The sequence below is a fragment of the Rissa tridactyla genome, chromosome 1 (assembly GCF_028500815.1).
Source record: "Rissa tridactyla isolate bRisTri1 chromosome 1, bRisTri1.patW.cur.20221130, whole genome shotgun sequence".
In the NCBI taxonomy this organism is placed as follows: Eukaryota; Metazoa; Chordata; class Aves; order Charadriiformes; family Laridae; genus Rissa; species Rissa tridactyla.
The window spans coordinates 98,739,523-98,752,002 of NC_071466.1; the positions used below are offsets into that span (position 1 = coordinate 98,739,523).

The following is a 12,480-nucleotide window of genomic DNA, read 5'->3' on the forward strand; positions in this document are numbered from 1 at the left end:
ACGGATTGTGTGGCATTGCGTCAACCACGGATTGCAACTGGTAATGAGTCAGGTTATTAAAAGATGATGGAGATTTGTCACACAAAGTTTTTTGGTTTGGGTTATTTTTGGACAAGTTGTACAACATCTTCCTCCCTCCCCTGAGAAGGTGCTATGAACTACAGAAATGTATAAGTACATCAAGAGTGCTTTAAAACTTGCTCATATTTAAGCATGTGGGGAGGGTGGCATCAATTCAAAATCACTTCATGCCTTAGGGAACAATGCTCAGGCTTTTTTCAGTCTTTGCACAGATATGGAAATAGGTCTTTCATACAGTTCTATAATGCAGATTGACTGAAATGATGTTTGGGACCAATATGATTTGTGTCCGTACGAGTTGGGAAAGTCAAAACTTGAGCAGCAAATTTGAGATGTCACACAAGTAGTTTTCAAGGCAGCGGGGGAGAGATGCCTACTGTTTCTGCCTATGCCTAATGTTTCTAGAGAGCACTTGAAGAGACATCCAGAGAAGCAGCATGAGAGAGAGTTTTCAAGGATGCCTACCTATATGTGCCAAAAAAGACGTAAATTAATTCCCATCAGATTGTTCTAGATATCTTTCAAAAAACTTCAACCGGATACCTCATGACAGGTCTCTTGCGTGGAAACAACTGAAGGTTTGATTTCAGAAGAACATCAAGGCATGTTTCAACTGGAGAAATTTTGGATCCTACAAGGTGGTCTGCTACTTCAGTTATCTGCAATGGTGACAAGCAGCTTTATATTTTACAGGAGCAATTTTGCACGTTAACTGATGTTTTCACGCAGGAGTTACTTGGACAGCAAAGGGTTCATTGCACCATCTGAGTTGAAGCACCTTAATGGCTGCTCTCAGAACTGTCCTTATTTCAATGTCGGTGGGTGAGGCATTCTTCAGTCCCATGAAAATACTGTCAAGCTAATAAGAGACTGGGCAGAGTACGTAATGATTGCTATTTATAAACCTGATTGGTCTCTGCTGCAGCTCCTCAGACCTCACCGCTAGTTAATTAATGGCTATTTGGAAAGAAGGTTCAGCAGAGAGGACACCAGTGGCGTGTCAAGAGACTGGCAAATAGAAGATTTTGCTTGTTTTCTGTGCAACGTACCAAGTACTTGGTTTGCTTAGTACTCTGTTCCGTTCCCTTGTGAATACATGTTTTCATAATAGCTTGTACTAGTCTGCTATAGTAGGCTCTCTTCATTTTCTCTCACGTCCTCTGCTTCTTGAACTATAGTCACTGCTTATGTTAAAATTGCCATTTTTGAAGTGTGGTGTCCACGTACGTATAAAAAGTACATCCAGCAAGTGCAGAAGTGCACATTTTTCCATTCTCTTTCCCCGCGATCCTTTCATTCCTGTTATTCTGGGACCACAGTATGATTTGTGAAGATACTCCGTTGCTGGAATCACCCAACAGGAACTGCACATCTTTGATGTGGTGAACGTGCAGTAGTGGAGGGATACATAAATATTACCAGTAGCTTTGCACATATTGCGAAAGGAGTAGTTTTGATAAAATACTAAAATTTTCAGTCATTTTGCAGAAATGAATAGAAGTTCAGGCATTTCTTGGGCTGTCCCATTGGGTCGCTGCTGGGAATGCCTAAAAGTTTCAGCTGCTTCATGAAACAACTGGCGAAATTATTAAAGACACTGGGAAACGTGGGATTATGGGCTCTCTGCTGTGCTATTTTTGGTATGAAAACCAGCATCCTCTCTGTGAAATAGTGTTCCAGCAATGTTTTACAGGTCAGAATTATTGACAAACAGAAACAGTTCTCCCCATCCTTCTTTGTGGCCTCTGTCTGAACCTCTGACCTGCCCTGAACTTTGTACCAGGTGGCTGCTTGCCCAACCGAGATACCCTAAAATGAAGTATTCCAGCTGAGGGGAGAAGATTGCATAACATAATTACGGGCTGTACTCCTGTTTGTATGGTCTGACGTGATGATCATCTTTCTCACGTGATATTGTTGAATTAAATTCAACCTATGACCCAGGAGAGACCTCCGTTTCCTTTTCTAAGGAGCTTCTACCTAGCCCATTGTTCTTCATCCTGTATTGAGCAATTAATGAATCCTGTTAGGATCCAACTGAATTCTGCTTTTTTTTTCTGGGTATTTCATTGGTTTTCTTACGAAATCCATGGCAAGTCACTGTATCAGGCTTGCTCTCCAGTCTTCAGCTGGACGGGGTTTTGACAAAAGCTGCTGTAGTAGCTCAGGTAAATGTGAAACGCCTGGTGCAGCTCTTGCAAAGCAAAGAGATAATATCCTCACTTTTTAAAATAAGCATTAATTCTACCGTTTGATCTATATTATTGTGGGTTTAGGAGGTAAATACGCAATGGTATATTTTTATAAATATATGTAGCATTGAGCAGTTTCCCATTTTCTTCTGCGGTAACGGTTTCAAATATTACGGGATCAGACATATCACTTAGTGCATACCTGCTGTTTTCTGGTGTTTTTTGAAGTAACTGGATGTTTTAGTAGTTTTGAAGATTGTCCAGTTTTGCTGTAGCATCTAATAGTCATAGTTGCTATAGTGCTTATAATAATTTTTTTTCTCCTCCGTGCTTGCAGAGTAAAGCAGTAAAGTTTTTCACAATCACTGCACAGACCATGGAGAGCTTTGTGAAGTCTTTAAGTGAAGACATGAAGCAGCAGGATTTGGATTCTGATGAAAATCAGTTTGTATTAGCTTTGGCAGGGATTGTAACAAGTAAGTTAATGTTATCTCTCAGAATAGCATTCCACGTGTACTGGGAATTTCTATACTGCCTTATATGTGCTGCAGTAAATACAGCTTTTCAAAGTCAGGTCAACGTTGATATCTTGGCTGACTTCCTAGTCTTTTAAAGTTCTAGCAGATTTTGTCATTGACACTTCTGTGAGGTATTGTACTGTCTGTGACGCAGTCAAGGATTGGACAGGCAAGAGCCACTGTGTTCTGAAATTCCCTAACACCTCGTTCAATCTGGAATAAAACAAGGACAGTTCTACTAGTCTTGTAGGCTCACCTTAGTTTGTAAATGTCAAGCAATTTACTTTCTGAATTTCCAATAATGCCAACATCTTCAAGATACATGAATTGCAGATGGTGTGGGTAGATCAGCCCCATCTTAAGGTATGTGTTCAGAATTTTGAAACTGCGTAAGAATTTTGTTGCTGCCAGGTAGACCCTACCTTCACTGTCCTGAGTCCATAGTGCTAAGAGAAATAAAAGGTAACAAACGACTTCCATACTAAATGTTTCTTTGTAGGGTCAGAAAATAAGTAGAAAGCCACAGATCTAGCTTAATATGACTGCCGGTGGCTTGGAAGGCTGTGAGAAAAGGGGTTGATATGTCATCTGCATGTTTGTGAAACTGTCAAAATGACACTAATGACATGATGCGAGATAGATGAAACAGTGGGCGTTTATACAAATAAGCGAATCTTGCATTAACAGCCTTTTTGAATGTGTGATTTTAGGTGTTGTGGTACCATTAAAGATTGTAATAAAAAACAATGTGATGTGTTATGCCACTGTACTAGGGTGGAATCCAGTTCCCCGATTCCTTCACTGAAAAAAAACCCAAACCAACAAAAAAAGCATGGCAAAAGTAAAGTTTGAATAAAGAAAATGTTTAAAGGTGGGGGGTGTTGGGGTTCTGCCTGAGGAGGAATCAGGATGATGGAATGAAATCTTGCTTCACTGAAGCTGATATAAGTTTTGCCGGTGAAGTTGATATAACCAAGATTTCTCTCTTGGTCTCTGTAATTTGGGAGGTTGATGAAACTCATGTGATAAAGGATAGAGTCAGATGAACGATGTAGAAGGTACCAGTTTTATTCCTCCTAGTTATGCTGTAAGTAATATTGCACGAGAAAGCATCATTAAAAGAACACTGCGGAAGTGGTCATGAAGTGCCAAGTTTTCAGAAGTTAGAAAACACCAGAACAGTAGTTCTCAGTGCAGTCTTAACACAGCCCAGTGTGTACAAACATTGCAATAAGAGTCTTTAATTATAAGCTGCGTCCATAGCACTTCTGCTTATTCTGAGGTTAAAAAAGGCATCATGGTGTACGTGCATAGGGGAGAGAACCTGAGGCTGCATGGAAGTGGAAGAACTGTATCGTGCAGCAGATCCCCAGACTTGCCCTGAATGGGAGGCCAAGGAACCAGGTTCTCTCACTAGTTACATACACCACGCTCCGTGCGTTTGGAGAAGGCTTGGCCAGATGCACAGTACAAAGAAACTCGGTTTGCTGGAAGATACCCCTTGCATATTAAGGATGCCCTAAAGCATGGGGCAAGCCTAAGGGAAAATACTGAAGGAAAGTCTGCTTTCAAGCAGTAGTCTTTGGAAATATTTTTGCCTTTCGGTTTGTGTGTGAATAATGCAGCGCTTGCAGAAAGGTAGGAAAAGAGCTCTCCACCAGAGTTTTGGTTGTGTAATGTGCCAGGTATATTGGATTGAGTGATTGTAAAACAAACTGCAGTCTCTTTTCTTTGAAGTGGGACCTATAATGGTCAGCTCTGCTTCAGTCCCACATTATTTGTGGATGAATCCAGCCTTTTGTTTTGTAATTCACTGTGTTACTATTAGGATACTGGCCACTCTGAATAAACATTTTAAATACCAAAGAAGAATTATGAAGGAGTTTGACCAGTATAATTTGCTGCTTCAGTATTTGCTATGTAGATGAATATAGTTTGAAGTTTATATAGATGCCATAGTTCATTCTTCACAGCTGACATATCTTTTTAGTGGTCCTGATAATTAGCATAAACTTTTGTTTGAAACATGATTTTTATTTTGATGTTTTGTGTTCTCTCACAGATGTGGCTGCGCTGGCATATGGCCGTGAGTTCTTGATTAGTTCAAGTCGTGAATTACTGGACACGATGATGCACCTCCTGGGAGACATGAAGCCAGGAGTCTGTACCAAATTTAAAGTGTATGATGACTTTTTTTTTTTTTCCCCTTTATATGAAATGCATTATCTTGTGATGGTCCCAGTCATGACAGTAGTTTTTGCACTCACATTATTTCCTTTCCTGGAGAGGAAACATAATTTTTGGAAGCTTATTTCACAGTAGCGTTCCTTGCAGATAAATCAGGCTTGGCTACAAGGCTGGCTTCATTCAGGTTTTGTGTCTTTTGGAAGTCTCTTAAGCACCATAATATTGTAGAGATGAGCAGGGATGCACTCTTCTGCCTTAGGAGGGGCTTGTGAGTTGAGGGTCAGATAAGGAAGGTCAAGTTTTAAAACACAGAGGATGTGGGAAATGTGGACTCATTCCCTTCCAATATGAAGACTGTAAACTGCTACATCTGCTCAGTAAAGAAAGTGAGCTAAGAGCAAAAACTAAATTAGTTTATGCTACTTAGTAGCCAGAAGCACCATACACTTATGTTTTTAAAAGGTAATTCCTATGAAGGGACCTTGTGATACAGCATTGCAAAGAAAAGGCCACATTACATAGTTCAGAAGCTGGAAAAGTTGTACAGCTGATCAAGAGATTAAATGAACTATTGTCTTTGCCTCTTTCTCAGAGCTGTTACAAGCTGAGGATATATGGCCTTGACCAAGGAAATTACTGTGGTTTAATGAGTACTTGCTCATCCGCTAAACTGTGGGCACTTGGCCCGTACCCCTGGATAATTTGTTCATGAAGGTGGCTTAAACTAGTGTGGTGGTTGTTTTTTTGTTTTTTTTTTTCATAAATGGGACACACACACACACACGAAGAATTCATACCCAAGCCAGCTGTCACAGCTCAGCTGACAAAGAGCAGCCCTGTCAGCCACTGTCACTTGACTGTGTCCATGCACGCATTTAGGCAGATTGGACGTGATAGGCACGAAATCAGGCTCCGTTTTAACTCTGGATAGGTTTTTATCTTGCCTAACCTCAGCTATCAGAAAGCTAGATAACTGTCTGGGCTCCTTCCCACAGTCAGAGGAAGGAGATGGTGCTCTCGGATGATCACGCTCTCAGGCCACGTTAGGTGGAACGAGTTGGCCTCTGAAGATGCTTGCCTTTCCCCATTGGGTAGCGAGGGGGAAGCTGCATACCCTGTGCTGTAGGTAGTGGTTAAATACTTTTCATGTCAGTCATTTACTGCGTTTCCCAAGTGTTGGGCTTGAAGGTCAGCACTGAAAACAGGATAGTTAACTCTTGCAACAGTGCAGCGGGTTATTTTTGTAAAGCCTCAACTAAAAGATTTCTGTGAGAATCTCAGGAATGAGAAGGTAATTTGTGCCTTCATTTATATAACAAAAAACCCAACCAAAACATGAAAAGAGGATCTATACTGTTTCAAAATCTGTACAGAAAAAAAAAAAAGAAAAAGAGAGGACTTTATTTTGAGAGGAGGAGGGAGAGGAAAGTGTTCCTAAATACACACGCACAAACACACACTCTGAATTTCAAGTGAATGTGTGTCTGTGAGTCCAGATAGGTTATTTTTGATCATTTCAGATTGTATTAGTGTAATTTGCAGAAGAGTTACACATAGTGATATAAACACAAAAAACAATCCCATGAAGTTGCTAGGGATTCATGGACCATCCTCTTAGGCTAACAAATTGAGTGAAGCCTAAAAAAACAGGTTGCACAAGGTATTTGATAAGTGGGAAATGTTAAGCATATGTTACAATAGCTTGAATTCAGTGCAGTGATAATGTTTTCTGATGTTCCACAGAACATTTTTTTTCTTACTTTGAACTTTCCATTTGATAAAGAAATTGCTATATGATGACATTAGAGCAAATGCTAGAACAGAGATTTCTTCATGGCCTTGTCATGGAATGAGGGATCCTAATTTGCTCAAATGTTGTAGTGCAATATGTTTCCCCTGTGTTTGTCTTTCATGTCGATGGTCAGGTTTCCTTTTTGTCTATGAGCTCCCTATGTGTACTGTCACTATTCAGTTCTTAAAACCTGTTACTAACACTGGATCTCTTTCCTGTCCTTTTTGGGGATTTTCCACTCTCCCAGCCCAGCAAAGAAGGGTTTTTGGGGGTGGGTTGGTTTGTTCATTTCTTAAAAAATTGTTCTTTGCATGTAAGGTTTTTTAGCTGCTTGTTAATCTTAAATAATCAACATTTTCATAAGCAGATGTATCAGAAGAACTCCCTTTTCTCCCTACCGTAAGGAACATAAGGCAGTACAAAGTAAAAGACAATTGTGAGATAAGGATATAATAGTTAACAGAAATTGTAGTGAAATTTCAAAGTTATGTATAGATGGACTCTGGAGTCATTATAAATAACGTTTACACACACACTTACATACATATACGTACATACAGACACATTTTTAAAACTATACCTCATGGATGAAGATGTCTCTACATTATTTTGGCAATGCAATGTGTTTTTCTCAAAACATCACCATGGTATTACATGGAAGGACATCAACAACTTAAAATTGAATCAGTTAAATAAAAAATTTGGCTTATTATTTTTGAGGATATGTTTGTCCTTTGCTCAGTTTTGAGGTTTTACAATTCTTTTCTAGCTTTTATTTTCAAAAATATTTTTCTTTCCAGCGTGACAAATCAGGAAACTGTGGGTCTGATTCTACACGCAGCTGTATCAAACAAAGTAAGCTGATAAAGAGAGGAGTTCTTTTCCCTCTTCTAGTTCTAGCAATCCTGTGTTTTACTTGTACCAGTATATAAAGAAAAATTCACAGGGAAAAGCTGTCACTTATTCCAGCGCTGCTACAATATCAATTGTAGTCTATGAGTATCTAATAAATATATGCAAGGCATCTACATGAGTGCTGGGACTGAAATTTCATGGGTCTTTGCTTTTCTGGAATGGCAGTGGTGTGAAAGACTCCAGGTTTTCTTCTCATTAGTACAGGGTTCATTCAACATCTGTAATTGTTAGGCAGTCAATAAACATTTACGCAATTGTTCATAGCTATAATTGAATTGTAAGGAATCTTCAGCTTTGCTTACGTAGCAGTTGAAAGTAGCCAGTAAAAATACATACTTTAGTACATATTAGTACATTTTATGTACTAATCTCATGTATTCAGCAGACAAAAGGGGCTTTAGCTGTGCTTTCAGTTCTATATTTTAAAGACAGCGTTGACAGATGTAGTATAAGATGTTAATTGAATTTGGCTTGCCTAAATAGGAAGACTATGAAGTGCATAATTAAAATGCCCTCCACATTAAAAAAAACCCAGAAAGTATTGTTTATTCAGTAATTGTGTGTGTCAGGTTTGCTTCAGTAAGCACTTTTGCAATAATTATTGCAAAAAATACTTATTAGAATGTGCAAATACTAGAGGTTAAGGTGGTATAAAGGGCTTGGAAATACTTTGATGTTGTGCTCATCTGAGTGTGTTTAATTAGTAATAATATGCTACTACAATGGCTTGTGGGGTGGGTTATATCTTCTTTTGACACTCCAAACCCAGAGTACTTTCCTGGATCACCACCGCCAGTCCCTTTTGTCTGCACAAAGCAAACAAGTGAAATAAAAATAAAAACATAGCAGTATCTTTTTACGTCACTTTATTTCTAGCTGCAAATGTCAAACAGATTAAGGATGAAAGACGTTGTCAAGAAATGTTAACGCTTTCCATTAGAAGATACTGTTTTATTGATCATTCTGGGCCTTTGGGCTTGGGTTCTGGAAGCCCAGTAAGAGCTGCAGGGTACATATGAAAAGAAACATACGGGCTTTACAAGGTGCAGTTTCAGTTCCACAGCACCCGTCACTGCTTGTGGGTGGCCACTGATTAAGCAAATTTAATAGTCTACTATTTCTTCTTCCTATTGCCTACGAGCCTAGGTGATCAAACTCATGACAGCGCAGGATGTAAGTTATACCTCTTTATACTCAGTTTAGGCTGCAATGGATTACTTTCCTTTCCTGCTTTCTGAAGGAATGCATGGAGACTGCCTGAAAGTCTGCTGGTGGCATAAGTCATGGCTTAAGCCGTGAGAACTTGTTTGAGAGTAGGATGTGAGGTGTGAAGTCTATTTGGAATAACATTCTTTCCCTTTGGTTTGGAAATGTGGCAGTGCAGTGAGGTGCAGGTTTATCGCAGTCATGTGAGACAGCAGTTGCCAAGCTGGCCCCAGCACAGAGAACATTCCAGCCCCTTCCTGTTTTTCAATTGTCGTTTCGTATGCAACCCAGCACCCCACTGTGAGTGGGTATGATGACATGTTCCATAAATGTTATAGGAGCCCTGCACGTTCATCTGGCCTTTGCATTGTCCAGAAAATTGACTTGCATGTTACCATCTTTGGAAAGACATTAAATAAAAAGTACTAGCACATCAAAAAGTGCACTAATGCCCTCTCCCTGCAGCTGCTCTACAGCTGTAAAGATGGTCTGCATAAAAGGCAGGACAGGAGAGCATTGCTAGAAGAGTGAAAGAATTTGTTTGTAAGACACCTTTTGACTCCCGAGTATGGGTCTTTTTCCAGGCACATCAGGGACCTCTTGGGTCAAAGTTCATAGTGCAGCAGTGGTCTGATTTTCTGAGAGGCAGAGCATTAATTTGTCTTGCTAATGTCAGTGGGCTTTTTTTTCTGGATGTTTTCTGCTTTTGAGTATCACGTCCCATTCCTGCTGCACGTTAGAGGGTAATTGAAATAATTTGCATTAAGCCCACTGAGACTCTGCTTAGCTGAAAAAGAGTTTTATCCACCAAACCCATAAAAACTTTTATCAGCAGTGTGGAAGACGGCGTAACACCGTCAAGTGTTTGAAAGCAGAACTTAGTTCAGCAGAAACTGCAGAAGACTTAAGCGCAACAAAATGCTCTGCATTGAGTATTAGCGATTGTTCTGGATAGCTTTGGAAGGGGGACTCATTTTGAGCCCCAAGTTACCATACTTGTCTGACGGTCAAAAGCGGCTAAAAGTGAATTTTGACCCAGGTGCTTTATCTGCATAAAGAGGCAAAGCTGCCATTTCTGCATGCAGCTTTCCATACCTTACAACATGGCCTCAGCTGTCATGGCTAAGGCTGAAGGGTTATCTCTAGTCAGACCCGCCTTCCCTGGTGGGTATCAGATTTTGCAAGTTACTGATAATACCGAAGCCTCTCACATTCGCAGTAACTTCAGCGTGAACCGCCATGGGAGAAGCCGGTGGGATCGGCAGGCTAGAGCCATCACCAAAATGACTAATGAACTTTCAATTTTAGGAGACTGATAAATTAGGAAATCCTGGGTTTGGAAGCTTTTGAAAATGTGGCTGAAATGAACAATATACCTAGTATGTGTGGTTTGATTTTGTCATTTACACACTGACATGCAAGGGGCAGTCTTGGTTTCAGTTTGCCAGAGATGTCATCTTAGGTTTTTTTTCAATGCTCAATTAAGGAAATGTTTTCTATCTGCCAGGCCATAGACCTTCTCTGTTACCTGGAAAACAGGTTATGGGTTCTGTCGTCCTTCAACATAATAAAAGACCTAATGAAATCACGTTACGGAAAAAATAAAATAAAATAAAATTAAAAAATATGGCTTTGAATGGGCCCAAATGTTATTTGGAAACAGTTTTGAAGAGGTGCGGGTGAGAGTACCATTTGGCCTGTGTTACCCTGGTGTTGATCTACACTAAGACGAGCACAGTTTATAGCCAAACTGAATTCCAGTTATTGACTTTAAAAAAAAATAAAATTTCCACAGGTACATTGAACATAATCAGTCTGGGTTCGTGAAGGCAGAGTAAATAGGAAAGTCCATGATGGCATTTTAGGAGACAAGCAGTCGTTTTTTTCACAGCAGGGTCTCACTCGGTGGCCCAGACCGTGTGACCCCGTGACTGCGAGAGGCTGGTGAGCAGGCAGAGCAGAAGGGATGACTCTAATTTAGGAGGGAGTGTGCTAAGCTGAACTGGGACTACTAATACCTTCTTTTTCCCCTCCTTCAGGCCTGTCCCCTTCTTCCAAATGCTCCTGTAGGTGTAGTAACTTCCCCTGCCAGCGGAGAGAGCCTACATTGGTGTTTGCTGTACGCTGGCTGCATATTGCGTCTGTTCCCATTTGCAGGAGGAACAGGAGGATACGTAAAAGAGGATGGCACAGGCAACGTGTCTGTGTTTCAGCTGACTGGAGGGTCAGTGTACAGAAAGGCCAGTGTTGCACAACCAATGGAGCAGAGAATTCCTTTGGTGTCTCTAGTACTCAGCATAGTCTTGCTTTTTGTGTTTCCTAGCGGCCCTTTTATTTGTCAGGGCACACAGCTTATTTGAGATGATTGTCTGCCCAGTGGGGATTGTCACCACAAAAGCGCTATTTTATAGGTTGTGTGGTCATGTAAAGGCAAGTCCAGGTTTTGCACATCTCATATAATGAACATCATGGAGTTTGATGAGACTTTTTTACTCTTGCATGGGATATTTTTCCATGTGTTTGAAATACGCGATGTAGCAGCAGAAACAAGGTTTTGCACAACATTGCGTATATATAATTTGAGACTTGTCTCTTTTATCCAAATATAAATTATTAGAATAGGCTTCTGCATTAGTACATGCTTGGCATAAATAGCAAAAGGTGCTAAAACATGCAAAGAAATCAAAGGTCATCATATCTTCTGTGATATCGTCTATCATATTAGCAGCCTTCCAGTACCTAAAGGGGTCTACAGGGAGGGGACTCTTCATCAGGGAATGTAGTGATAGGACGAGGGGTAATGTTTTTTTAACCGAAAGAGGGTAGATTTAGATAAGATATCAGGAAGAAATTCTTTACTGTGAGGGTGGTGAGACACTGGAACAGGTTGCCCAGAGAAGCTGTGGATGCCCCATCCCTGGCAGTGTTCAAGGCCAGGCTGGATGGGGCTTTGAGCAGCCTGGTCTGGTGGGAGGTGTCCCTGCCCATGGCAGGGGGGTTGGAACTAGATGATGTTTAAGGTCCCTTCTAACGCAAACCTTCTATGATCTTTTTTCCTTTCAACTCTAGGCTAATGCTAATGTCACTTTACAATGTGAGTATCAACTTGAAAGGCTTGAAGTACATCAGTGAAAATCCAGGTTTTTTTCCTTTGCTTTGGTGGTTATTGAATGGTAAGTCGTTCTAAGAACCTTATAAATTGTGACTTTGGAGGTTGTAGATTGGCAATTGGTGTTGCAAATAACAAGCCAGAAATTTATATCTGTAACCTGAGTATGTATAGCTTTTGTCGGATTGAAAGTAAACAAAAAGGGCAAATAGCTAGAGGGAGATGTGCATTTTCCACAATGTTTTTGGCACTGTATGTAATATTTCATTAATATAAAATTTATGGATGATAGAATTAAAAATAGGGAATGGAGAAATTTGATTAAGTGGATTAAAAAAAGCCAACTGTATTTTCACATACCAACTTTAAAATAAACCCTGAAGGGAAACTACCATTTAACAAAAGAAAACGTAACTGTGTTCTGACACGTTCTGGGGAAAGAGGCCAACCTCCGTAACCACACTGACCGATGACAAAAGT

General features: G+C 40.2%; 1 protein-coding gene across 5 annotated transcripts in view; it reads left to right on the forward strand.

Annotated features, from left to right (window-relative positions):
- Positions 1 to 12,480, forward strand: part of HSF2BP (heat shock transcription factor 2 binding protein) — a 94,008-nt gene that overhangs the window by 13,782 nt on the left and 67,746 nt on the right. For all 5 annotated transcript variants that reach the window (XR_008468143.1, XR_008468145.1, XR_008468144.1 and 2 more), the window contains 3 exons: positions 2,611 to 2,749; positions 4,854 to 4,971; positions 11,961 to 12,064. Coding sequence is in view for 2 of the 5 variants with exons in the window: in XM_054212474.1 (XP_054068449.1) it covers positions 2,611 to 2,749; positions 4,854 to 4,971; positions 11,961 to 12,064 (361 nt within the window). In the remaining 3 variants the exon portion in view is untranslated. The remainder of the gene's footprint in view (positions 1 to 2,610; positions 2,750 to 4,853; positions 4,972 to 11,960; positions 12,065 to 12,480) is intronic.